This window comes from Vicugna pacos, chromosome 1 (assembly GCF_048564905.1).
Source record: "Vicugna pacos chromosome 1, VicPac4, whole genome shotgun sequence".
NCBI lineage: Eukaryota > Metazoa > Chordata > Mammalia > Artiodactyla > Camelidae > Vicugna > Vicugna pacos.
The window spans coordinates 68,537,792-68,563,652 of NC_132987.1; the positions used below are offsets into that span (position 1 = coordinate 68,537,792).

At 43.5% G+C, this 25,861-nt stretch overlaps 2 protein-coding genes across 3 annotated transcripts in view; both read right to left on the bottom strand.

Moving 5' to 3' along the window:
* Positions 1-449: 449 nt before the first annotated feature.
* Positions 450-25,447, bottom strand: UPK1B (uroplakin 1B). Its single transcript, XM_015244462.3, has 8 exons — positions 24,920-25,447; positions 13,347-13,434; positions 12,158-12,358; positions 9,779-9,853; positions 8,988-9,110; positions 6,764-6,943; positions 2,415-2,498; positions 450-775 (listed from the first exon to the last, which is right to left on the bottom strand). The coding sequence occupies exons 1-8, from the start codon at positions 25,057-25,059 to the stop codon at positions 725-727; spliced, it is 942 nt and encodes a 313-aa protein (XP_015099948.2). The 5' UTR covers positions 25,060-25,447; the 3' UTR covers positions 450-724.
* The window catches only part of TEX55 (testis expressed 55), a 31,482-nt gene continuing 21,297 nt past the window's right edge, over positions 15,677-25,861 (bottom strand). Inside the window, exon 4 of one of the 2 annotated variants that reach the window (XM_072964658.1) lies at positions 15,677-16,140. In XM_072964658.1, coding sequence (XP_072820759.1) covers positions 16,132-16,140 — 9 coding nt within the window. In that variant the 3' untranslated portion in view covers positions 15,677-16,131. The remainder of the gene's footprint in view (positions 16,141-25,861) is intronic. The other variant, XM_072964654.1, reaches the window with a different exon arrangement.

Genomic DNA, 25,861 nt, shown 5'->3' on the forward strand with positions numbered 1-25,861 from the left:
GTGATTGTACCAATTTACATTCCCACCAGCAGTGTAGGGGGGCTCCCTTTTCTCCAGTGTTTATCGTTTGTTGACTTTTTAATGATGGCCATTCTAATTGGTCACACACTTTTAATTAGTAGAGGTTACTAGTTAATTATAAAGAGGAACTGAGGTTACTAAACACATATCACTCTGCAATATCTAAGAGGAAATTCAACCATTGTCAGCTCAAGATTGGGCATTCTCCTGGTGAATAAAAGGATCCCAAGGTGGCATTAAAAGAATCACTTGAGTCTATGTAGATGGGAGCCACCATAGGACAAAGGCAAAGTTATATTTCAGCAATCTTTTCCTTAGTTCTCTCACCTGAGATGAATGAGAGCCTTTGATGGTTTCTTTTAGAAAGCAGCGAGAAACACAGGCAGATTTGCTGTCTCGGTACAGACTTGCTTGCTGGGATAACACAGTTTCCTGTGAAGGTCTTTATTCCCCAAATTAAAAGTAAACAGGGACAGGAATCGTTCTTATCTACTATCCTAAATTCTCCATTTCCTAAAAACAGCAGGGGTGAGAATTTCAGGAGCGTAAGGGCCTAGAGGAACTCCATACCAGCTGACTTGGCAAAGTGAGGAAGAACGCACGTGTTCCCGGGGAGCACACAGGTGGAATATCAGCAGAGAGCAGCTCCAGCACCAAATCCAGAGTCACCAGGGGAGGTACATGTGGTGGTTACACTTCATTCTTAATATTCAATTCTGCTCCAGTAGAACATGGTACCTAGGAGAACCCAAAACTAGAATACAAAGGAAAAGAAAAACAAAGAAAAATAAATAAGGACTTGTTTTAGAAACACCTCATACTTGGGGAAAAAAATGATGTTAGGTTCATTCAGGTTAAGTGACACTGGATTTTTGAGAGTAATCTCACCTTAAGCATCGCCACAGGGGCAGAGGTGACACTGAGTCCATCCTGACACACAGTGAATCAGTATTCTCCCAAATAACCAATGTTCATTGGTCTAGATGTTCTAGATATTCTAGAATCATGGATGGGTGAAAGGTTTATGCAAACGGCAAGACAAGCCAATGTAGTGCATTTTAATGTAATAGAGTCTGAAATGTTCTTCGACATTTCACACTCCTTATTGCAACTCATTTTTAAAAAACTACTACTTGTCAAGTTTTATGTGGTACTAAAGAAGAATATTCACAATTATTTATTATTATTATTAATGGGGAGGGTAATTTTAAGTTTATTTGTTTTTATTCTTAGTTTTTTAAACAGAGGCACTGGGAATGGAACCCAGGACGTTGTGCATGCTAGGTACGCACTCTGCCACTGAGCTATACCCTCCCTCCTCCAATTATTTTTGATAAGGCTACCAAAACATTCCTGTTGTTTTCAACGACATAGCCATGTAGAGGGTGGATTTTCTTCAAATCCTTCAACCTAAGCAACGTATTATAACAGATTAAATGAAGATGAAATATGGGAAACCCAGCTGCCTTCTGTTAAAGCCAGACATTGAAGGGAATTCCAAAAATGTAAAAAAAAAAAAAAAAAGCCACTTTTCTCACTATTTTTTTTTGGTTTGGAAAAATAGTCACTTTTCCCCACAGAAATATATTGTTATTAGTAACATGTAATTGGTTTGTTATTATTTTAAATGAATTAACAAGTATTTTTTAAAAGTCTGTGTTAGTTTCCAATAGGGTAATTGTCAATAGATATAGCTTCCAGAAACAAAAGATTTTTGGAGTCCTCAGAAATTTTTGAGAGAGTAGAGGGGTTCTGAAACTAAAACTGGGGGACTGTTTCCTGAATGCAATGGCTCTTAATCCTGACAGCAAATGAGAATCATCTGGAAAATTTTTTTTAAAAAGGGAAAAAAAAAGGTCTGGGTCCTGCCCTAGATTAGCTGAAATCTGAGTCTGGGAGGGTATGGTTCAGGTATGCTCCCCACTCCCCACAAGCTCCCCCATGAGGTTGTAATGTGCATTTAGGGCTAAGAATCACCATTCTCCCCTGTTGCCGCAAGTGCATCAGATAAAGCGGGAGACAGGGCAGGGTGAGACTGATGGAGGCAGCTCTTTGGGAGGAGGGAGGCAGGTGAGAGTTGGACAGGAACCATAAAGATAGATGACAGTCCCTGATATCTACTTGTAATGAATAAACGAGATCCGGAGGATGGAGGAGCACGCACGTGCACCCTTGTCAGCCAGAGAAGGATCTGGTTGGTAGGGGAAGATACCGCCCCACTTCCGGAGGGAATCCACTGTCTGTGCCCTGGTGCCAGCAGCTTCCTGAGTAGCCCACAGGTCTGAGGTTTTGTTTCTAGACATTCTAATGAGGTTGGGTTAACCAAGGGCAATCTCAAGCTCTCTCCTACCACCATCCTCTCTGAAATAAAACATGTGATGGGAAATACTCACAGTCCAGCAGAGAATGGCAAATCCAAACCATGCAACCCCCCAGGCGTGTCGGTTCATTGGTCCAGAGATCAGTTCATAGCAGCCCTGGAGAAGGGGGCAATTCCACATCCGTGTGGGAGGGACCAGAAAAAAGATGTAAGAGATGGGTGGGAAAGCTGATTGCTATTTGAATCAATGCCACTCCAAAGTGCAGTGTAACATAACTAGCTATTTCTACAACCCTGTGATCAGCCAGGTGTTAACAGTCCTCTACTGAAGAAACAGGAGTAATCCTGCCAAACAACTAATCTGTATCACGTTTATTTGTATCTTTAGCATTCACTCTAACTAACCAAGGTGCTACAATTTCAGCATAACATTTTTCTCATATTGTAAATGTAAAGTATTTGCAATAAAATTTGAGGGTTTTTTTTTTCTTCTCCCAAAGGATTTTATTGGTGATTTGTTTGCGGGCAGAGTTACTTTTTGATTTGTTTTTTAATAAAAGTGCTTCCAGTGAATGAAAATTTATTTTGTAATCATTAAAGGAACCCCAATACCATGCTTTCTAAATTCTCCTTTGACATCATATTTCAACAAAGCATCATAGGATTCTAGAAGAGCCATGGTGTGTGTACAAAAGAGTAACCAAGTTTTTATTCATCGAGCCATCCATTCACACATGCCACAATCTGGTCACATTTTATATATGGCAAATTCTGTTCCAGTCTCTGTGCAAAGTGCTGGGGTGACACATACATAGGGCTAGACCTGCCATCTGAGTGACTTCTACTAAAGCCCTGAGAATCACAGGAATGCCTCGGAAAGGCAACGGCCAGGCTGGTTTCATGAACCACTCAGGTCCAGAGGGAAATGTGCTGGAAAGGCTGACCTTAAAGTTTAGGCCCTGCCCAGGGTCTGCAGGGGGCCGCTTGAAGTTCCATCCTCTCTAATCCTGTCCCAGCCCCTTGTGAACCCCCATCCTTGCCCTGCCTCTGCTGTGCGTGCCCTGACTTCTGCCCCGCTTACTCTTCCCCGTCTTCCTGACAGGCCCCTCCCATTGCCTAGATGCTGTAATGAAAAAAATCTTACAATTATCCTTAACTGTTTTCCTCTTAAGTCAATCCTTCTGAGGCTACTTTTTAAATATATCTCAAATCCAAACACGTGTTACTTCCTGCTGCCACCTTGGTCTGCCAGGGTCTGAACCAGGGTGACTACAGTCGCCTCCTAACTGGTTTCCCTGAGGCCTAAGTCCACTCTTGGTACCTGACTAGTCTTCACAAAGGGCCAGAGGGGCCTCGTAAAACATAGGTTACATCACATCACCTTCCTGCTCAAAACCCTCCACGGGCTTCCCACCACCCTTAACATGAAATTGTACATCCTCACAGTGGCCCATGAGCCGCTGTAGGATGTGGGCCTGCCTCTCCCTGTGACCCCAGCTGCCACTACCAGAGGCTGTTTCACTATAAAGCTAATGAGTTTGGGCTCAGGGCTGTTTGTTTGCAAGACCATTCCAAAGCCCTGTACCTAATTTTGTAGGCATGTGTTAGATTGTTTTTCCTAAGGAGAACCCCCTCCCCACCAATTTAATAAGCTTCAGACTTATTAAATCTAAATTCATGCTTGCTTTCCACTCTTCCTTCACATGTTCCCGCCTGGCCATACTGATGACCAAAAAGCAAAGGGCCCCCACCTCAGGGCCTTTGCACTTGCCGCTTCCTTTGTTCAGAACTCTTTTCTTTAATCTTCTGTAAGTGAGGGTCTCCTTTTCTCACTTAATTCAGAAGTCTGTGCAAATATCCTCTCAATAAAGCCTTTCTTTCCTGACAGCCATAGAGAAAAATATCTTTCCCTCATTATTTTCTATGTATTCCTCTTGCTTTATTTCTGCTCATGGCATTTATCATGACCTGGAATTTGTTGTGTATTTGTTTAGTAACTCAATTGTGTCTGCCTCCCATATTATAAAGCACAAGCTCTACAAGGGCAGGGATTTTATCTTGCCTGTTTTTGACTCTCTAGAACCTAGAACAAGAGCCTGGCACAAAGTAGGCACCTAATTAGGATGAATGGGCCGTGATGGAAAGTAATCATTACAACAATATTATTGGTGGCACTGGATGGTTCACAAACCCTCCCACATCCATTTCTCACTTGATCCTCCTGACAATCCTGGGAGCTAGTTTTTTGGCCAGTAATATGTATAAAAGCCCATTCATGCCAGGTGCCAGGCACTGGGCCGGGCACTCCGCTGTGATAAGGCAAGAGTGGGTCCTGACCTCCTGGAGCTCACAGACAAAAGCCCCTATTTCTTCACCTCTTCTCATTTCGTGCCTTTCATGATGCCTTTCTGTCATTGTAGTGGGGCTTCCCTTGACCTGCCTTAGTCCCATCAAAATGCTCTTGAGCTGTAGTGATCAGAATTTGCACACAGCATGTTGGGGGCAGATGAACCACGACGTACAAATGTACATATTTGCATCTGACACACTACATGACATTCTGGTGGATTTCTCTTATTACTGCACTTATGATGACTTCTCTAATTTTGTTAGCCTTCCTTTGTGCATTGTAGATCATGCAAAGCTATGATATAGATGTGAAAAAGAGTCATTCACCTCTTCATCTGCCCAACCACCACTTATTGATGCCTGCTTTGTGCCAGGCATTGTGCTACGAACTGAAGATCCAGAACTGAATGATGCATGGCCCTCAAAGAAGCTCATAAAAAAACAGACTTGCAAGCAAAGAATTTTAATATATTTCAATATGTTACTGCAATCCTGGAAGTAAAGTATATGGGGTACTGGGGTGGCATACTTTGCTTTGTGGAAAAGGATTGCTATAAGAGAATTTACAGGACCTGTCACTCGGAGAGAACAGTGGCATGTGGGAACCAGCGAGACCAGGGCAGGGAGAATTAGGAAAGTTGAGTAGATAAGAGATTGTGTTGAGGGTGAAGAATGAGTGAGACTGAGAAAGCAGGAGCACAGGGAGTCCAAGACAGAGAGAGGGGGTTCATGATGCAGGAACGTGGTGCCGTATTGAGTGACAGTGAGTTTGTCATTGTGGTGTAGCTGGTGGGTAGAGGAGGTGATGAGGCCAAGGACTGTAAGGGAGGGCATGACAAAGGTCGTCAAAAGGAGCATAGAGGCCCCTCATTACTAGAATGTTCTATGTGAGAGGGAAAATAGCGTGGCTGTGAAATAAACCAATTATCTAATGACAAACAACATTTTTTGTCTCTTTCAAAGAGATGATACAGTTTGTATAAGATTACAATCCAGTTAAGATATGTCTATGTGGGCTAGTTCCAAGGCTGAAATATTAAAATCATTTTATTACTCCTGAGAGTGATAATTATGTTGCATATTGTAATTACAAGCAATAAATTTAATTTTTCTAGCAGTCTGAATATGACTGATCAAAACAATACCAAAACAGTGTTGCTGAACAGCTAAATGAGGGTTGCTTTGAACGACTCTGCAAAATAATCTGTACAGCCCTCCCATGTCCTTTTCTGTATGAGGATTCTCTTTAGGGCTTTGGGAGATTATTACCAAGCTCTTTCTTGGCTTAAAGTCTGGGGTCTGGAGCCAGGCTGCTAGCCTTTGAATCCTGACTCTTCCACATACTAGCTGCATTGCCTTGGGCTAGGCAGTTATTAGCATCTCTGTACCTCGGTTTCTCATCTGTAAAATAGGGATTATAGTGGCACCACCCTCTGAGCGTTAAATGCGTTAATATCTGTATGGCACTTGCAGAAGTGTCAGGGCAGATAAGTACTCAATAAATGTCAGTTTTCATCATCATCATATCATTCTCATCAGGCTGGAAACACTTTCAAAACCCACCTCTATGTAAGCTATCTTCTGCCCAAATCACCAATCTAACATTTTATTACGACTGTTCCACATGGCCACTGAGTAAAGGAATGTGGGTGTATAATTACCGCATTTACCCTCAGCAACTGCCATTGCTTTGGAACTGGCAAAATATTCCTTTTGTGCATCATCCCTTTCGATCAACATTTTGCAAAAACAGGCAGAGCAATTCTTTATTTGATGTAAATATTTTTCAAAATACCAATTCTACACCTGGTACAAATAATTTTCATTTAAACAAAGTTGGATCTTGCTATTGCATTTCTCATGTTTTCTTAATTTCATTAAAATGTAAATTTTCCCAGATCAGCCCTAGATTAGAATTTACAGTTGACCAACAGAGAAGGAAACAGTTAACATGAAGTTTAGGAGAAAGGGTGCAGAATTCTTTAGCGAGAGACTAATACCTACGGTTAACCAGTATTTTCTTCATGAAGAATGAAAAACCTTCTGGCAGGTCTTGGAGGAGAGACGACTCACCTGATTGTGATAGTAACCAGGCACTCCGAGTTTGCAGGCCTCCAGGTTGAGAGGTTCTTTAAGATTGTTCATAACACAGCACTGACGAGGCCAGGGATAGTCAGCATCGTTATTCTCTGTCCGGAAGGCAGATGTGTATTTCTGCCAGTCTGATGGACCATTCACACCACAGCAATTGTCCTGTCGGCAGATGAGAGAGAGAAAATTCTCTTCCATGATCCTTGCTAGACTCACCAATGTAGCGACTGAGATTTTATGGAGAAAGAAGATATGGAAAGTGTACCATATCTTAAGGTTTACCAAAAATCCCCAAACGAGAACTGAAGGTATTTTTAAGGTATTTCATTTTAGCAATTACAAAATACTTTTACATTTATTAGTTTAGTAGCCATTAATGAGCTCTAGAGTCTTTGACAAGTTAAACTTTCTAAGCCTCATTTTACTTAACTGCAAAATTGGGACAAATGTAGTATTTACCTCATAGAGTTGTGTGAGGATTAAATAAGTTAATACATTTAACGTGTTCAGCACAGTGCCTGGCCTATTGTAAACCCTTAATAAATGTCAGTCATTATTAATGCTAATATCCTGATACAACAATGTTAGAGAATTATAATTATTCTCATATTACATATGAGCAAATTGAGAATCAGAAAATTAAAATTTTGGTGGTGAAGACATTATGAGTTATTCTCGTTTTACTTTTCTACACTTACAACATTTTCTGGAGCAATTAAATATTATTATTTTTTAAATAAGATCCTTTTTCACTTTTTTTGTTTTGTTTTTGTTTTGGAGAGGGGAGGTAATTCGGTTTATGTATTTATTTATTTTTAATGGAGGCACTGGGTATTGAACCCAGGACCTTGTGCATGCTAAGCACATGAGCTGTACCCTCCCCTGCCCCATGTTTTATTTTTATAAGGGGAGAAAATAAACTGGAAGAAAATAACCAAAACCTGATGGCACACAGGTATGAATTTACATAGGAAAGGAAGATCTCCTAACACATAGCTCATATCCTTACACTCCAGATAAAACTGAGGATAAAGGATAAAACACAGTGTATATCAGTTTCCTACCTTTTTATAAATTATGCTAAAATGCTTCTAGGGGAAGAAATTAAAACTATGGCATCTCTCAACTGTTAGAATAAATATATCCAGCAAACTTGGTGATAAAGCAACTGCCTTAAAAGTGTATCCTGTTTGCCACTGGATTATGGAAATTATCTCATTCTGTAATTTGACCTGAGCATTTTGGGGGGAAATGGTTAAGTCTGAACCAGACTTACTTCAGACTGGGCTTTAAAAAAATGGTAAGTGGATTTTTCAAGTGTGTGAGCATTCACATTTTCATTTGAAAAGTTTAGTTCTTTGCTAAGAGTGGAAAAAATACTTGACCTATAGTCAGAAGAGTGATAGGAAGTGAAAAAGTGGCCTATACATTGGAGGTCCTAATGGGCTAAAAAATGATAGAACAGGAATATTGGAATCAATGAAGGGAACTGTAGAAGATGATGGTAAAGAGAGTTCAAAGAAGGGTGGAGGCTCTAAGGGAGTTTGCTGATGACGGACTGTGAAGCATCGGCGGTTGGGTGGGGAGGGGACGTAGGGGGTCGTGGGAGAGTTGGGTCACATGAGGGCTTATGTAGGGGATAAGAATTTATATACTTACACAATGTAGGGGTGATAGTGGGTATTCTGAAAGACTTGTACTTTTGTTAGTACCTGAGGTAAACTTGGAATAAGGTATGACAAATTAGTGAAAACTGAATGATCAAATCAAGTCACAGCCCATGGTCCTTAACAAGGTAAGCTACAGGTGTGAAAATGTACTAAAGAAGCAAAATAGACAATCATTGCCACTTGAATTCATTGTGGGGTGGAGGAGCAACAATTTTTTGATGTAAGTGATGCCTGAATTCTAAGAAGTAGAGCGTCTGATTAATCCAAATTTCTTGACAAGGTCATTTCTCATAAATGGAAGCTCATCAACATCATGGCTTAAAATACAGATCTAGGGGTTCCACTGAGTCACGTGTGCACCCCCAGTCCCTGCCAGTAAATAAGCGGAATAGAACCTGTCTTTGTCAAGTCTCTTTTTGAAGGAAGCCCTCTGGAGGCTGCAGTCCGCACACTTTGACTTCACTCTCAGCCATGCATGCACCTCTGGTAAATGGTTTAGGTACAAAGTGGCATTGCCCCACGACGGCAACCATTACCTGGAGCATGAGCCGGTCCCAGGTCCTGGTGACTCCATTGTTTTTCCACTGGTCATCGTTGTTTGGAGGGCTGTTGTTTTGGTACCTCTCCAGCATCTGCTTCAGGAAGAGGTTGCGTGTGAACTACGGTGGGAGGAGGCAACACAAGAGGAAGAGTTAACACGCAAATCGTCAAGGAGACAAAGCGATTTGCTAGACCGGCTGCTGGGGGCACTGAACACTGTCTCTTGGAATAAACCTGTGTTCAGAACCATTGAGTAGGGGTGCGGGCGGGTGTGAGGCTGCTCTGGGAGGCTGAAGTCCTGTGTAGGGAGAAGACCCCCATCTTCAAAGAAACCCTAATGCGACCAGGACGGACAGGCACTATAGGGTGGCTTAGGCTAGAGGACGGAGAAAAGGAGAGAAAGCAGGGTGCTGAGTTGAGAGGAAGTCTAGATGTGGCGGATTATTGATCATCCTCTTGGAAGGCTAGTGGCAGGGCTGAGTGGAGAAGAGCCTGGCCCTGGGACTCACACTGCCTGGATGCAGGATTCCACTCTTTCACCAGCTGCGTAACCTTGGACTTTTCAAGTCACATTTTAATTTTTATCTATAAAATGACAATAGTGTTAATACCTATTTCATAGGGTCATAATGAGAATTAAGCAAAATTGTATGTTTATTATTAAGCAGCATATTACAATGCCTGGTACAGGGTAAGGGCTTAATACATGTCAGTTATTATATTATTGTGACAACAGTGATGATTCATACGATCGTTTCTGCACTATGCTTTTTGAGGCTGTACTCACAAAGTCTCGCTGTGTTGCTGCTGTGATACAAGATGCCACTTCAAAGCCATACACGATAAACATCAGAATGAAATACTGGAAGGGAAACAAAAGGAATGAAAGAATTACATCTACTTCTAAAGAGGTTTTTTTTAAACAAATAATTGCTATGTTTTCAGCAGCATGTTCACCTAAATATAATCACCCAATCATTCACATAATCTTTCATCAAACCTTCACTGATCAGCTGCTTGGAGCCAGACTTGGTGCTAATCAGCTCCATTCTCTTCTTTTCCCGGAGAACAAATGACTAATGAATACAGAGCTTTCTCAGTTCAGTATCCTGCATTTCTATTTTAACTGGGAAAATCAAATACAAGAGAATGGACTCTGTGTGTGTGTGTGTGTGTATGTTTTCAATGGCTGGCTAGAGAGTCTTAGTGTATCACACACTATGTAGAGCCTCATAAATCCCCTCTCATGGGGAGACATTTTCTTTATTGGTTTACTTAAAATTTAGGATTACCAAGGTCAGAATAAGATGAACTGAATTGTGCTTAATATCCATCGTCCCTTCTGATAATGTCCAGTCTCATCAGAGAGGAACAGGCAGCCTCCAGGTACACAGCTCTCTTTCCCCTGGCATCTTCTCTCAATCACCCCACTCTAGTTACATCAGGTCAGGTGGGTGAAACAGAGCGCATCTTGTGTTTCTGTTGGGGTGTGTGTGTGTGTGTGTGAGTGCGTGCACGCACACGTGATGCCTCCACGCCACACGGCCCCTATTTATGGCTGGAAAATATCTGAAGGAGAAATAACCTGTGAATCTGGGGTGGGGTCTATTTGGAGGAATTCTGTCTTTGCTGTCCTCCTCAGCCTTGCACACATGCTCTTGGTCCTTGGGTTCTTCTGTGGGCACTGTCGGCAGAGGGGCGCTGGGAAAACACGGTTCTTCGTCTCCGGGCAGGGGAGGCTCCTAGAGCAGCTGCTGCCCTAACCTCCTGCTGCCTTAACCACTCGGCCCAGGGAAAGGCTTTGGCTACTGTTAACTCCCAGCTAATGGCAGGCCTCCCTTCAGAGGCCTCATCACCTTTCCCCTCCTGTATTAGCAGCTGCCTTGCTTTGTTGAGAGCTTTGCTGGCTCCCCTTAAAGAGGCCCAGAACCCCCTTAGAGATGCTCTAAGGAGGCATAGTCTGCAGGTGTTTTCTTCCTTCAGCCCTGTCAAGGGTGCACTGCCCTGTCTCCCTGCCCGGCACGGTAAAGGATGTTCCCCTACCCAGGTCTCCCAGCTGGGCCAGGCATGCGTGACTGGCTCAAAGGGAGACCAGGATGCAGCTGAAGCTTGTCTCTAAGGACACCTGCTCCTTCTTTACCTTTCCCTGAATTCCTTTCCCCACCCTGCAAAAGTGAGTGCTTTTGCCCGAGAACTAACTCACACTAATGGCCCAGAGAATGTCAATGTTCTGCATTCCCTGGGTACCGGGACGGTGTCAGTTCGCAGGAAAAGCAAACCAACAGGCACCTGAGCCTGCTGGACTCGTTCCATGAAGGTGGAACTCGGGGCTTGCAGCATTTGGGTAGGAGAGTAATTTCAGGGGTAGGGAGTGGGGGTGGGACCCCATTGCAAAATAGGAAACTGCTGTCCTGAGCACTGGGGCAGAGAGAGCCCTGCTGGCTGCCAATTTGCTTCTATCTGCAAAGGCAGGGCCCCACCTGCTGTGTGTGGTTTGGGGCAGAGTCTCCCTGTGGGTGCACAGGATTAGAGCCTCCAGAGGCAGATGGGAGCTAGGGCTGATCTCTGCAATGGTGCCCAGCAAGGGTTTCCAGGGTCCCTAAAAAGCAGAATGAGCACGTAAAATGGGAAGTGTAAGTCATCCTACAAAATTATCAGCCTTGAGCTCAAAAATGTCTACAAAGGCTCATGCTTTTTCTTAAAAATTCATGCGTATTTTGTGATTTATATGCTAATATAGCAACACTTGATTCATATGAAAATGCTTACTTTAAACTACTTATTCTCAAGAGAAAAAAATCTAATTATGAAGTTCTCACTATGTCTCTTTTCTGGCCAGTGTATCTCCCAGCTGCACCTGCTGGGCGCATGCAGACACCCGCTGGAGAAACGCAGATGTGGAAATACTCAACAGGCGACCCCCCCAGGTCTCTTCTCTTTGGGTTCTCTGTACTGGAATCTCCTGGACTTGCAATAGTGGAGGGCATCCTGGCCCCTACATGGACAATCTTCATGGCAGGGAGAGTCTTGCCCTCTTCTCACCCCTCACCTGGCATCCTCTGCTCCCACCTACCCCATTAAAAGCTAAAGCATTGTGCTCAGGAAAGAAGCAACAATCCATCAGAATTAGCCCAGGACACAAATGTAGAGAGTTTTAAGGTCTTACCGCCAGAAGAATTTTTCTGTTGGACTTTAGGATGCCTACGATGCCTAGGACAGATAGGCAGAAGAGGCAGATGCCAACAAACATGCCGATCCAGGCTGCCCCATAGATGTCATCATTGTCAGTGGCTTCAAGCAGAGGGTAGAGGCTGTGTTGGTCGGATACAAAGAAGATGCACTCTGCTGTCAGGGCAATGCCACACATCTAGGGGCAGAGGGATTCTGTCAGGCCAGCAGCCAGGAGAGCATAGTTGGGAAAGGGGTGGAGGGGAGGGCAAGAGAGACTAACTCCATCCCCTGCATAGGCTTTACACAACTAAGGAAATCAAACGGCTCCCTCCATCCTACAAATTGGTTGCATGCCTCCTTCCACATTCTGCTCCATCTTATTGCTCTTTGGGAGAAGACCCAGACAATTTCAGAACACCCATAAAACCCTTGGGGCATGAACCGCTCAGACAGTGACTTCTTGTATGAAGATAACCTCCCACCCCATTTCCACTGCCCACCGCTCAAATTCCTGGACTGTAATATTTAAGCTGGTCTTGGTTATATTTATCAGTGCCAGAGAGCCACTGAACATTAGAGCCAGAAGGAACCTTGGTTGTTATCTTTCCCACTCCCTGGATTTTATAGATGAGGGATCTTGTCTCTGAAAGGCAATGACCTGTCCAGGATCACAGAGTCAGAAGCAGGGCTGGACCCAGAGCCAGTGATCTTGACGCTCACCACAATGTCCCCAGCAGCCTGGCCTCTGAGCTGCTCTCACATCCCGGTCCTGGCCTGCATATAGCCAGAACAAGACGCAAACCTCTTTCCCCACCAACCCTAACAGCAGGGTCCATACAAATCAAATCAAGGTGGAACAGGAAAGACACACCAGTGTGTGTGTGGGAGTGCTTGGATGCTGACGATGGTTGGCACGACTCCCTTTAGATTCTTATGTTTTAAAGTTGGGAGGGAAATGCCTATTTTTTTCAACATAGCCTTTTGATATATTACATAGTTATACATGACTATGTATGCAGTTCAAGTCTAGCTGGCATGTTTTACCAACACATTTCTTAAATGGCAGAAAAGACGTAGAGAGGCAGGAATGATATCATTATTTTCCTTTCAGCTCTCACTTTTGATTGATCTAAAATCATGATTACAGGGAGAGCAGCATTTCCAGGAAAATACTCATTACTTACACCGACAATCACATTTCCAAAAATCAGTAGGCTCTGGAAGCAACGAACAGTGGACTCGTCTTTGGTCATCTTCAGAATTTCCCCCAGGCTGAGGACACAGTTGAGAACATTACAACCCGACAGGAGCACATGATAAAGACTGCTGCAAGTTCCAAAGCGTGACCACATCACGCCATCATGCACTGCCTTCTCGTCTTCCAGACCAAGCCGTGCAATCATTTAGTGATGGAGGAAGTTTGGCTACTAAGTTCTGTAATCACTGTAATTTTTTGAAGAAGGGGAAAAACGGTAAAGCCAGCCTGCGTCTGATCAGTGACTTTCCGGAGTTCTTTAGGTCAGGAACATACAGACGGTGTCCTTCTGAGTGAGGAACTGCAGCCCCCAAGTCGCCGAGGGCCGACCTGCGGCGGCGATGAAACATGAGAGGGTCCCTGGGATGCCTCTTCCTGCCCTCGCTCACGGCAGACCAAAACCCAAAGGATAAACCTGCGCCCAGAGTTGGCAATTGGTTCCCATGTGGACTCTGGGCAGCTGTTAAAAATCATTCTTTTCAGGATGTTTTGTATCTTTCAATGGAGATGGCAAATTAAAAATACCCTGTCACATAAGAGGAGGGGGAGGTGGGAGAGAGGGGCTAACATTTAGTTTCCCCCAGGTGCCACTCCACTAGGCGCTCTACATACACACATGTAATTCTCATAACCCAATTAGGTAGAGAAAGAGGGTGAGGGGGCTCCATTTTGCAGATGAGGACACTAAAGCTTAAACTGGTGAATTAAGTTCCCTGCGGTCATACAACCCAGGAAGTGGAAGGGCTGGAGACCTTGGTCTGCACGACTCCACAGCCCCAGTGCTGTCCCCCAGCCCACACTGGCTCCCAGGAATTATTTACAAGGTTTACTGCTGAATATGGTACTTAAAAAAAAGTGAGTCTTTCCCTCCCTGGGGATTCTGTGGAAGGAACACAAGGGTAAGTAAGTGTTCGGGTCAATTATTTTGGCTTTTGCATTTGAATTACCTGGAGATAAGCCATCACGTATCTCAGTGTTTTATTAATTAAATTAACTATCCACTTCACGTACTCATGCTCTAAATCAAAATGTATTATATGACACAAGCTGCATTTTGAGTCATAACAAAGATACGTTAGGAAGATTGCTGTATTCTAGGATTTTACGCTGTAGTGGGGAAGCTGTGTTCCGACATCACTGTAATGCATCTAGTGAGACCCTGAGTACCGTGGGAGTTCTGAGGAGGAAACAGATGAGGCTGGCAGAGTGTGTATGGTCGAGTAGAGGTGGGTGTGGAAAGAAGGTGGGGTGTGACATTGGAGGTAAAAGGAAAGGGGCGGTTAGGGAGCAGAGCCCTGGAAGAACAAAGGAGCCCAGAAGATAGCAGATCAGCCAGTTTGGCTGAAGTTCCGGTTTGTGTGGGGAACCCGTGGGAGGCAAGCCTTCTATCTGACTCAGACCTCGCTAAATTTAACTTCATCATTACACTCTCACGTAAGTTATTACCCACCTTCCAAGTAATCTCAAACATCTCTAAGTGTTTCCTTTACCTCTTCACCTGGGTAGTGGTGGGGACTGAAGGGGTTGAAATTTATGAGTGTTTTCGGGTCACATGGCGGGGACTCCATCAATGTTTGCTGAGTGAGTAGAAGAAACCGGGCCACTGTTACAAAATCCCTATGCGTAGATTCTGCTTAGAAATGCCGTTCATTTCTTTCTGCTTGGAAATGTCATTTTGGGCTTAGAAATGTCTTTTGTCCTTTCCCGAGATGGTTGCACATTAGACTGAGTGGAGCTGGAGGCCCTGAAGGAGTTAATGCACAACATCCCCCAAGGGGAGCCTCACTTACGTAGCCGGCTCAGCCACATTGTAAAGTTTACTACAGGAATGCACAGATATCGCTCCTGACCAGATGGGTTACCATCTAAACTAGAGACATAGATAAATAGACCATGAAAGGTGAAAGTTCAGACAGCACAAGTTCATGTACAGAGTAAAGGGCAAAAATCTGGAGAGGCCAGATTCAGCCCATTATCACCCAGGATCAATTAGGACCCCTTTGCAGGGAGCAGCCTATTTGTGGTCATTAGGTGGGCTTTAAAGAACAGAAAGAAGACAACTTGTTCTTTCAAGGAATCTGGAGTATGATTATAGCAACATGGACTCAAAGCAAAAATGACTGTACACATTAGAATAAAGGAAGAAAGTATGGCTATGGAGAGAAAAGAAGGCAGGTAGGAAAGAAAGAGGGCTTTATTGGTCCAGAAGGAGCTGACGGGACCCTGAACAAGGGATTTGATCCAAGTGACCCAGTTATGTTCCTATGAGGTATCCTTTCCCAAAGGTGACTCTGCCACACAGAGTTTTCAAAGGGACATAGAATCCTCTGTGGGAGAATTGCAAGTCAGAATTAGGGTGGGGAAATGCAGACCAGAGTGGAAGAACAGAAGGAAAGAGGCAGGTAGGAGCTTGGCTTCAGTGAAAGGAAGAGCGAAGATATCTTGACAAGCATGAGGTCAGACAGGCCAGGGGCAGCCCAGCCGGAGGCTGATTTACGGAAGGCAGGCCTGTGCCGATGCGCACGTGCGCTGAACTTGCTGCCTGCCAGCTGTTTCTCTGGTTTCACTCCGCGCCCTCCTCTTCTCCCGCTTCTGCTCCTTCAGTGGCACATCATTTTTCAGATAATGGCACAAAATAGCAAAGTGTTGATGTAAGTTGTCATTTGGCGAGACTTACGATGGTCTTGGCACATGTTAGCACTCTGTTCATCCGCTCAATTGACCTAAGAGATGGGTATTTTTACCAAAATCTGTATTGGTTACTTACTGCTGTTGTAACAAATTACCGCAAACTTAGTGACTTCAAACAACACACAGGTATTATCTTGTATTATTCTGGAGGCCAGAAGCATGGAATGAGTCCCTCTGGGCTAAAATCTAGGTGTCAGCAGAGCTGCCCTCCTTCTGGAAGATCTGGGGAGAATCTCTTTTCTTGCCATTTTGCTGATGAAGAAAAGGAGGCTTAAAGAGATTAATTACTTGGCCCAGGTCACATTGCTAGATAATGCAAAAGCTGAGATTCAAATCCAGATCTGCCCAGCTCCAGATCATTTACTTAACATCGTACTCTGTAAAGACTTGCAACGTGGTTAATACTTTCAGTAGGAAACAAAACAGAACAAAACATCTTGCTCGCTTCCTCACCAAGCCTGGAGCAGAGAGAGCAGATACTACATTTCCCCGCTGAGATGAGCCTGTTTGCAAAGGTCAGACTCTCCAGGCATCTCTTCATTCACTTTTCTACGTTCTTGCCTCTGTAGCCCCTCGAAACTGCACTAATGTTTGTGCATTTCCCCAAGACCCAATGCTGCACCCACACCTTGTTCCAGAAAGTCCAGCTAGATGTATCCCAGACCTGCGGTGCCCTCGCCTGCGCCTGGGAGCAGAGTTCTTCAGAGCAAGAGGGGCAGACGTGCAGGTCAGGGTGAGAGCCAGTGCTCACAGCCCCTCCGCGGCCGCTGGTATTTACACTAGGCTGGTGTCTGGAAGACCTAAAACATGTGTTGCATCCCCTAAACAGCCACAAACGTCAAGAGGGGTGGCTGCCAAGTGTAGGCTTCTGGCAGCTCGCAGGGTGGTATACTGGCTGTGTCTAATGGTGAGCACACCGGACTTGGGGTTAGAAGGCCAAGGTTCAAACCTGGTCTTGCTCGGTCCTTACTGGCAACACCAACTCAGTGTCTATTTCCTCATTTATAAAGTGGATAAAACACATCTCATCTGATGGGATTATTGTGACTGCTGACATAAAAGACGTGGAAGTGATTGGTAAATACCAAGATTGTTTACAGACATAAGAAACTATGAATAATAACCAGGAGGCTATTTAGGAGGGGCAGGCTACTGGGCTGTGGCTTTGCAGTATGTGCTAGTGACCCCGGAGTCCTAGGAGGGAGGTTTTCATGGTTACTGGTCCCACTGCCAAAGCGTCTAAGCTGAGGTGAAGCAGCCCCTTTCACCCTCCCTCTGCTCCCTGCTCAGGCACTGCTCTGGGGAGGGTCCTAAAAGCCTTGCTAACCTCCCATCCTTGCTCCTCTTTATTTTCCACGGAAAGATTCATGGGGGGATGATCTTTTTGGGAGAGGAGAAAAAGCTTCCCAGTTGTGCCAGAGTCAGGTACCAGGCAGCACGTCCGGACGGGAAGGCCCTCTGTGCATTCCAACGGCATTCCTCAACGGTTAGCACCCGCGGCTGGGCCTCATCCCCTGGCTTTGGCCAGTTCTGCAGCCTCTGGTCCAGACTGCCAGGTGATACAGAGATGACCCTTGAGTTTCCTCCTCTGTACTGGAGCTGCTTTCTCCCTGACACAGAAATTACTCAGGGAGGACTCTGTTCTGCTCTCCTTGTGCATTCTTTTCCTCCTGCTATCAACCTACAAAGGGCTCCCTGCACTTCACTGCAAGTCTCCTTAAGCAGGAGGAGCTCTGGGACCCTGTTTTATTTGTCTTTCTAGGTCCAAAGTTGCACAGTGCCTTTCACATGGCAGGCCCTCGGTAAATTATTTTGCTCAGTAAAAGGGCAGATGAAATAAATTTTAAAAATGTGTATTTAAATGAATGAAGAATATATGAGTGAATGATTTGCCTAGACCTTTATTACAGAACAGGTTGGATGTAGAACAGGATGTAGAACGAACATGAGCTTTAGATAGACCCAGGTTTGACTCAGCTCCACCACTTAGCAGTTCTGTGACCTCTGGTAGTTACTTAATCTTGTTAAGCTTTATCTCTGAATGGGTGTGGTAATACTTAAAGGGTTAATGAGAAAATTACATGAAAAAATATGTGAAGTTCTAGCACTATTAGTTACCCAACCAATATTACTTTTCTTTACTTTTGCCTGAGTTTCTTGAAGCAGACAGACCAGAGCAGATAGTGAATGGTAAAGGCATCTAATACTAGAGATTTAATTTTGTTCTAAAACAGAGCAACAGTGGGAATGTAAATTGGTGCAGCCACTGTGGAAAACAGGAGGCTTCCCAAAAAACCAAAACTAGAGCTACCATATGACCCAGCAATTCCACGTCTGCCCATATATCTGGAAAAAAAATCCCACTAATTCAAAAAGATACATGCACCGCAATGTTCATAGCAGTGTTATTTACAATTGCCAAGATAGAGAAGCAACCTCAGTGTCCATAAACAGATGAACGGATCACGAAGATGTGGTGTTACACACACACACACACACAGACACACACACACACACACGCACACACAATGGGATACTAGTAATTCTTAAAAAAGAATGAGATTTTCCCATTTGCAACAACGTGGATAGACTTGGAGGGTATTAAACTAAGTGAAATAAGTCAGAGAAAGACACCTAATGTATGATATCACTTATATGTAAAATCTAAAAGATACAACAAACTAGTGAATATAACAAAAAGAAGCAGACTCACAGATACAGAGAATAAACTAGTGGTTACCAGTGAGGAGTGGGCAGGGCAATATAGGGGTAGGGGATTAAGAGATGTCAACTATTATGTATAAAATAAGCTACAGGATATATTGTACAGCACAGGGGATATAGTCAACATTCTATAATGACTAAATAGAGTATAACCTTTAAAAATTGTGAATCACTATATTGTACACCTGTAACTTGTATAATATTGTACATCAAGTATACTCCAATTAAAAGAAATTAAAAAAAGCCACATTTTCAAAGGAAATACAGAAATAAGGTTTCAATATGCAATGCTCATGTCTAAACCCAGAGCAGATTCTGGCTGAAACAAGAGTAGGAGCCTGAACCTCCCAGGGCCTCCCCTCACCAGCTGTAAACTTCCTCACCACAGAGCTCGCCCGAGAGTGGCTGCAAACAACTGCTCTAGAACTAACAAAAGAAACAGCTAGGCAAATCACTAAGTTCAGAAGGTGGTTATCCAAGAAGTTAGAAGATACTCAAGAGTGAAGTTGGAAAACCTTGGTCCAAGTGTGTAGGTTGCTATTACCTAGTCTCTCAGTGGAACACGTCTAGGAAAGGCTCCTGGAAAACTGGGGCAAGTTTACTTCCATAATAGACCAGCAGGAGCAATCTCTCATAGAAGGCTGTGTTCCTGATACACTTAGAGGAAAGGAAACGTGACTTCTATGGAAGGAAATGATCAGACCTGCTAATCTTTTAGTGTTCTTGGGAGGCTATTTGATGCCTGTGCACAAGGGCAAACGAATGAACTTATTTAGGTTGAAAAAAGAAAGACTTTGAAAAAGTTCCACACTGATGGCTATTTAAAAACAAAAAAGACATTATGAATTTGTTGATGTTTCCAGAGAGGACAGGCATGGAGGGAGAGCAAAAAAGAGGGACATGTGGGCCCTTTTCTACATACAGAATACAAACTGTGGTGTCCTCTGGGATCTGGAGTAGTCGTGCCTTAAGAAGTTAATAACTTCTTGAGTTTTGTCTCTGCCTGCCTGATAAGAATGTATCAAAATTAACACCCTCCAATGATTAATTTTATGCATCAACTTGACTAGGATATGGTGCCCAGTTATTTGATCAAATATAATACCAGTCTGTACATTGCTGTGAAGATATTTTTTAGATGTAATTGATGTTTAAATTAGTAGACTTTGCATAAAGCAGATGACCTCCATGATGTGGGTGGGCCTCATCCAATCAGTTGAAGGGCTTAAGAGCAAAGACTGAGCTTTCCTGAAGAAGTAGTTCTGCCTCCTCAAGACTGTAACATAGAAACCCTGTCTGAGTTGCCAGTTTGCAGAGTTCAGACTCAAGACTGCAACTTCAGCTTCTTTCCTGAATTTTCAACCTGTTTGGCCTGCTCTACAGATTTCAAACTTGCCAGCCCCCATCACCACATAAACCAATTCCTTAAAAGAAATCTTTGTCTCTCTATATATTCTATTGGTTCTGTTTCTATGAAGTACCCTGAATAATATATTCCCAATTTAAATTGATTTATATTTCTGATAGAAGCAAAAATAATCATTTTCTGATGTTTTCTGAGACCATTTTACCCTTTCTTTTCAATTCCCACTGCCAGCTCCTGACTTGTGACTCAGATGGATTCACCAGCCTCTGTTCCCATTACATACAGTGCTTCCAGGCTGAACTTTCTAAAGCAGAGGCTCTCAAATGACCCTGCAGAGCACAGTTTCCGCCTACTCGGGCAACATGTTTTGATGTCAAAATTGAAGAATTGCAGTCATTTCCTAATCTGAAGAAAAATTAAAGATCAAAATTTGTCATTTTAATGCCTGTGTTTATAATAGGCCGATTATTAGAGTAACGCATATTTGATGAAAATGGGTAATAAACCATATTTCAAAGTCTAAAAAAGTTGTCATTTTAAGCATTTTCCTCTCCCAAATTTTTCTTAGATCTTGGGTGCCCACTACCACCTGTCTAGCCAAAATCTAGTTTGTAGTATGAATTAGGCCAAAATGGTTTACTTAGTTATTTGAAATCTAACATGTCAATCCTTAGGGTGTTCCACAAAGATAAACATGCCTTCTAAGTGCCAGCCACTTAATCCTGAGATGCACTGTCTTAAAATACAGCTCTGGGTTTAGGTCACACCCCTGCTTAAACACTTCCAGAGGCTCCCTATAGCCTCAATTCAAAGGTGGTTTTTGCTGATCGCTCCTGCTCAACCACAAGCTTGGCCACCAGCTCCTTCTTATACCTGTTGCCAGATGGCTCCACCTGTCCGCCCATTCGCCTTTGCTGACCAATCTCTCCAAATCCAAATTTCTCCCATCCTACTCTTTTGCACTTAAATTTGAGAAATTTTTGGCTTTCCAGCTCTTGGAGGCAGACTAATGACTTCCCTTTGCTGTATCTGCAGTGTTTGTCCAGCCCCCATAATTTCATTCTCTTCCTGGCCCACAGAAGAGAGGCTGGAGGACCCAAGAGAGAAAATGCACACTCCTTAGCTTGTATTCAGTAGGTACCAACTAGGTTCCAAATGGCCTGCCTTCCTCACCTCCTCTGAGTGTTCTCTCGTTTCTGCTTCTTGAACACTTTACCATCTTCTGAAGCTCAGCTGAAAAACCTTTTCTTTCCCCAACTACTCTTGCCCAGAGTCAGCCTGCCTTCCCCACCTCCCTCCCTCTGCCCTAAGCAAACAGCTCTCCAGGGGAGCCCACACTGTGTCCTGTTTGGTGTGTGTGTGTGCATAGCTTCTCTCCCCTACTGGCCTCAGCCACAGCTATGGCAATCTATCCTGGCCCTCTGTTACCTTTTTTCTTTTTCTTTCTTTTTTGGTTACCTCTTGTCTGTACCCAAGTTTGTTAATAAGTTTGTTCTGAACCCACAGAGGAATAGATTGCTGTTCATTAAAAAACAGTCACTTTGACAAATAATTGCACAAAAGAAACAAAGTTATAAGCTTTCAAATTAATTGAAGAGTGACACACCTAGAAATCAGTGATTACACTGTTGGTAGTTTTTGTCTTACTGAGAAGGAATGTGATTAGGGAGAAACCCTGAGAGGGAAAAGGGCCCTAGGAGAGGGAAGAGCCTCGACAGATGAATCTCCTAACTCAGGATCTGCGGGCTGGGGGCTGTGCATGGAGCCTGGCCCTGATAAAGTGGTGTGTCTCCCCTTTCCCCACTTCCCTTTTAGACCCCAGAGTGTATGAGCTCTTGCAAATACGGGGTTTACTGCAACTTCCCTGTGTTATTCCAAAGCAGTGCTTCCTTCGTATATATTTGGCTTTTTTCCCCTTTCCTTTTCTTTCTTCTTTTTTGTTTGTTTGTTTGTTTGTTTGTTACTTGGGAGGGCTAATAAGGAAGCACATGGGATGGAGTGAATTTTAAAAAGTGGGATGGTAGAGCGCAGAGAATGTAGCAGCAGCTATCCCCTTCAGAAACGATACTGCCCCTGAACGAAAGTGTCTAGTTCTCCTCAAAGTGTTTTCCACACCCAGGAATAGCCCCCGTGAGCCCCACCCTGTGGAAGGCTGCCCAGTGGCCTGGCACCATGATGATTTACTCAAATTGCACAACATCCTGGGAGTTCCTTTGCTCTGAGGAGTGCAGATTTTTTGAAAGGCTGGAATTTTATTTTTCTTGTACCTTCCTTCAGTTTGTTTTCTTCTAATAATTATTCGTCTCCATGGTGTTGATGTTTCCAGACACACTGAATAGGTCTCAAAACCATTGCTCACTAAACAAACCCATTTTCAAAGCAGAAGAAAACGAAGTGAGACTCACTCACTAGGCATGAGATCATTTTTTTTCAAGTTCATTACTTCTTTTACTCACCCAAGTTTATTGGACCAGAGAACACACAAACCACACCTCACACTTTATAGCTCATGCTAGTGAAATTTGGATTGACAAAGAGAAAAAAAAAAGGAGAAATAGGGGAAGAAACAAATAATAGGTTGTTATCTTAGCCCTGACTCTGAAATCCAGAACAAGATTAGACAGTTGTCTGACTTGGACATGAGGATAAAGATGGCTGTGGAGATGAGATCAGGACAATTGCTGGTCTGCTCAGATTTAGGGTATGATGAGTCCTGGGCATGATGAAAGGAGGAGTCTGTTCCCATGGCCGTGATACCCATGGCCCACAGCATCCATTAGTCTTTCTTGCTTTAAAGCCCTACACCTGCTCTGACCAAGGTGGTAACTAGTAAAGGCAGGTAGCTATTTTCATTAGAATTAATTCAATTGAGTACAATTAAAAATTCAGTTCTTTATTTGCACTAGCCACATTTTAGGTGCTCAGTAGCCATATGCGGTGAGTGGCTGTTGTATGGAATATTTCCATCCTCACAGGAAGTTCTACTGGACAGCACTGCTCTAGACCCCTGATGTTTGCTGTGCTGACCTCAGAGTGATCACCCACCTGAAGTCAAGGACTAAGATGTAAGCAACACTCTGGTGTTTGCAGCCAAGTAAGAACCTTGGGTGTGGGCAATGCCAGTGGGATGCCCAGCCCCAGCGCAGGAACCCTCTGGAGATTCCCTGGGGGAGGTGAAATTAAGGTACCTCCTCTTGAATTTGACCTGTGTCCCAGTTGGGGGGCAGTGATCCATCAGGGGTGCAGGCAACCTGCATGGCCATGAGGCCCAGATTCCAGCACTGGAGTCAAGCATATTCTAGAGCTGATCAGTGTTTGCTCTGAGTAAGAATGTAAGCAGGTGAGGTCAAAGAAATTCTGAGATTTCATTTGTTTTTCTTATCTACATGGTGTCTAAGTTCCTCTTGTTATTTCCAAGTCTATGATTCTTTCCAGGTGGTTAAAAAATAGATGAGCTGATTGCTGATTTTTAGGCCTATTGTTGCAGAAAAGCCAAAAAAAAAAAAAAAAGCTGTTGTAGCAGAAAGCAAAATAAGAAAATTTCCTCCTCATTGAGAAAGGTAATCAAAAGAAAAACCATTTCTTTATAAAGTTCGAAAACTATATAACCCAAGTTAAATATATATATAATTGAAATATGTGTGTATATATATATAAACTGAGTTCTTTCTTATGCTTAGTTATTCTATTCAGACAAAAATGTTGCTAAACACCAAGAAAAAAAAGTTATTCACCACAAACCCTTGTATTATTTAATCAGTAAAAAGTTTTGCCTTAAGCTATTTTCTTTCCCAAGAAATCTTTAATAAAGGACCAAAATACTTTTTAAAAAAATAATAATTTTAAAAAAGACATTAAAATTAATAAAAATTCAAAATGTCTTAAAAATCTTTAAAGCCAGTTATCAGTTAAGGATTTTAAACCCATAAGCATAAACATAAAATAATACTAGTATTCTTTGAAAGTTAATCTATATTATGTATAGAAATGTCATTAGAACAAAAAGTTTGATTTGTGAATCCTGGTGGATCAACCAGGTCTGATCTGGTATTTTTACTCTGGAAAAGAGTAAAAATAAGTTATGTGAAAATAACATTGTGTAGATGCAGCTAATTTGTTGATCTTTTCAACATTTATTAAGCAGAGGAGAAACACCGGTATTATTGCTTCAGAGGAGAAACACCGGTAAATTGCCTTATAAATCCCATTACGAGTTGGCAGGACCAGATGACATCTGGCAAGAAGACTAGGGCACTTCTTCTCTGCTAGGCTAAGGGACAGATTCTTAAGAAATGTCGTGACCTGTTTCCTTAATTTTTCTTGTGCTTTTCGGACTCTACAAGGAAACTGAGGGTCCACGAAGGTGTCTGTCTATCTGGGACCTACTCAGGAGATTAAAGTTTTCACGAGGCTTTTGGATTTTTCTTGGTCTTTCTGTAAGGTGAACATCAGGATGGATGAATAACACCCCCCAGGAGAACTTTATCTCAGTTCTGAGAACAGGACAATACTGAAGGGGTTAAAAAAGCAGTCTGTACAGTTTAAACTAAAAGAGAACAGAACACTCACAGTATCCTGAACTGCAGAAAATGACAGGTTGTATTCATCAGGAAATTGACATCTTCCCCTCTCCCTTGCACTCAGCTAGCTCCCCTCACAGGAAAGCCACCCAACCCCTGAGAGTGCAGTTATCTTCCCTGCCCCGGGAGGGGTCTACTCACCTTTCCCTCTCCTCCTCCTGGTGGCACTGGGCCGGCCTGCTCTGCACGCTGCTGCTCTGGCCTGAGTGCTTTTCTGCCTTGCACCAGCCCTTTGAGCCGTGGGGACCAGGGAAGGGTGGTCTGTGATTGGGAGAAGGCATCTCACATGGGCTGAGCCTGATGCTGCCTGAGCCTGCCTCACGGAGGCCGGAAGGAACAGGAAACTCAGCCAGCAGATTTCGGCTACTTTGGAATGTGTGATTCTGACAGATGGAAGTACCTTGACAGGGCTCAGCTCACCACTCCCCTGGATTCCTCGTAGGTCTGGGCTTTCCTGGAACACACACTCAGGGCTTTGGTTGTGACTTTGGTTTGATTTGTTTTTGTTGGTGTGATTCGATCCTTCGTTCTGCTCTTGTGCATTAATAGGCCTCGCTGCTGTTCTGACTGCTCAGTCCCACTGGCACGCGCTTCTCTGTCCAGGGCCATGTGTAGATCTGTTTCTATAACTGGCATACACTGCATTTACAGGGGGAGTAATTGTCCCAGAAGTGCTCACACTGAGTTGGCCCAAAGTCTCAGAAGGGGCCAGAGGTCTGGAAACGAAGAGATGGGGAGAAATTCAGACATAGAGAGAGGGATCAATTACTTGATGATGTCCAGTGAATTTCTTCCTCCCCTCCCTTCCCTCCTGTGTCTTTTTTCCTTTCCTCTGGAGCTGCCATGTGTCATACACAGCATCATCCACATCTGAACAAAAGAAGTGTTTCTTTCTATGGCTGAGTAATGTACCACAGAGAGACGCAGCGCAGTTTATTTAGGCTGGTATTGCTGATGAGTCACCGCAGGAATGTCAGAATTTACTGAGTACCTTAATCAGTAGCCTCGGGAGTTCTCATAGGTCAGGACCATCCCTGGAATAAGTTAGGCTGTTAAGGAACAGACTCTGCTTTGCCTCCATTT

What these genes read in the sequence shown, in the direction of transcription:
- UPK1B (XM_015244462.3), bottom strand. Translation starts at nt 25,059, where the DNA reads ATGCCTTCTCCCAATCACAGACCACCCTTCCCTGGTCCCCACGGCTCA. An exon ending in CAGGAGGAGGAGAGGGAAAG is followed by an intron (nt 13,435 to 24,919) that starts GTGAGTAGACCC and finishes CTGTGTCCTCAG; the next exon opens with CCTGGGGGAAATTCTGAAGA. An exon ending in CTGGTTACTATCACAATCAG is followed by an intron (nt 2,499 to 6,763) that starts GTGAGTCGTCTC and finishes CCCCTTCTCCAG; the next exon opens with GGCTGCTATGAACTGATCTC.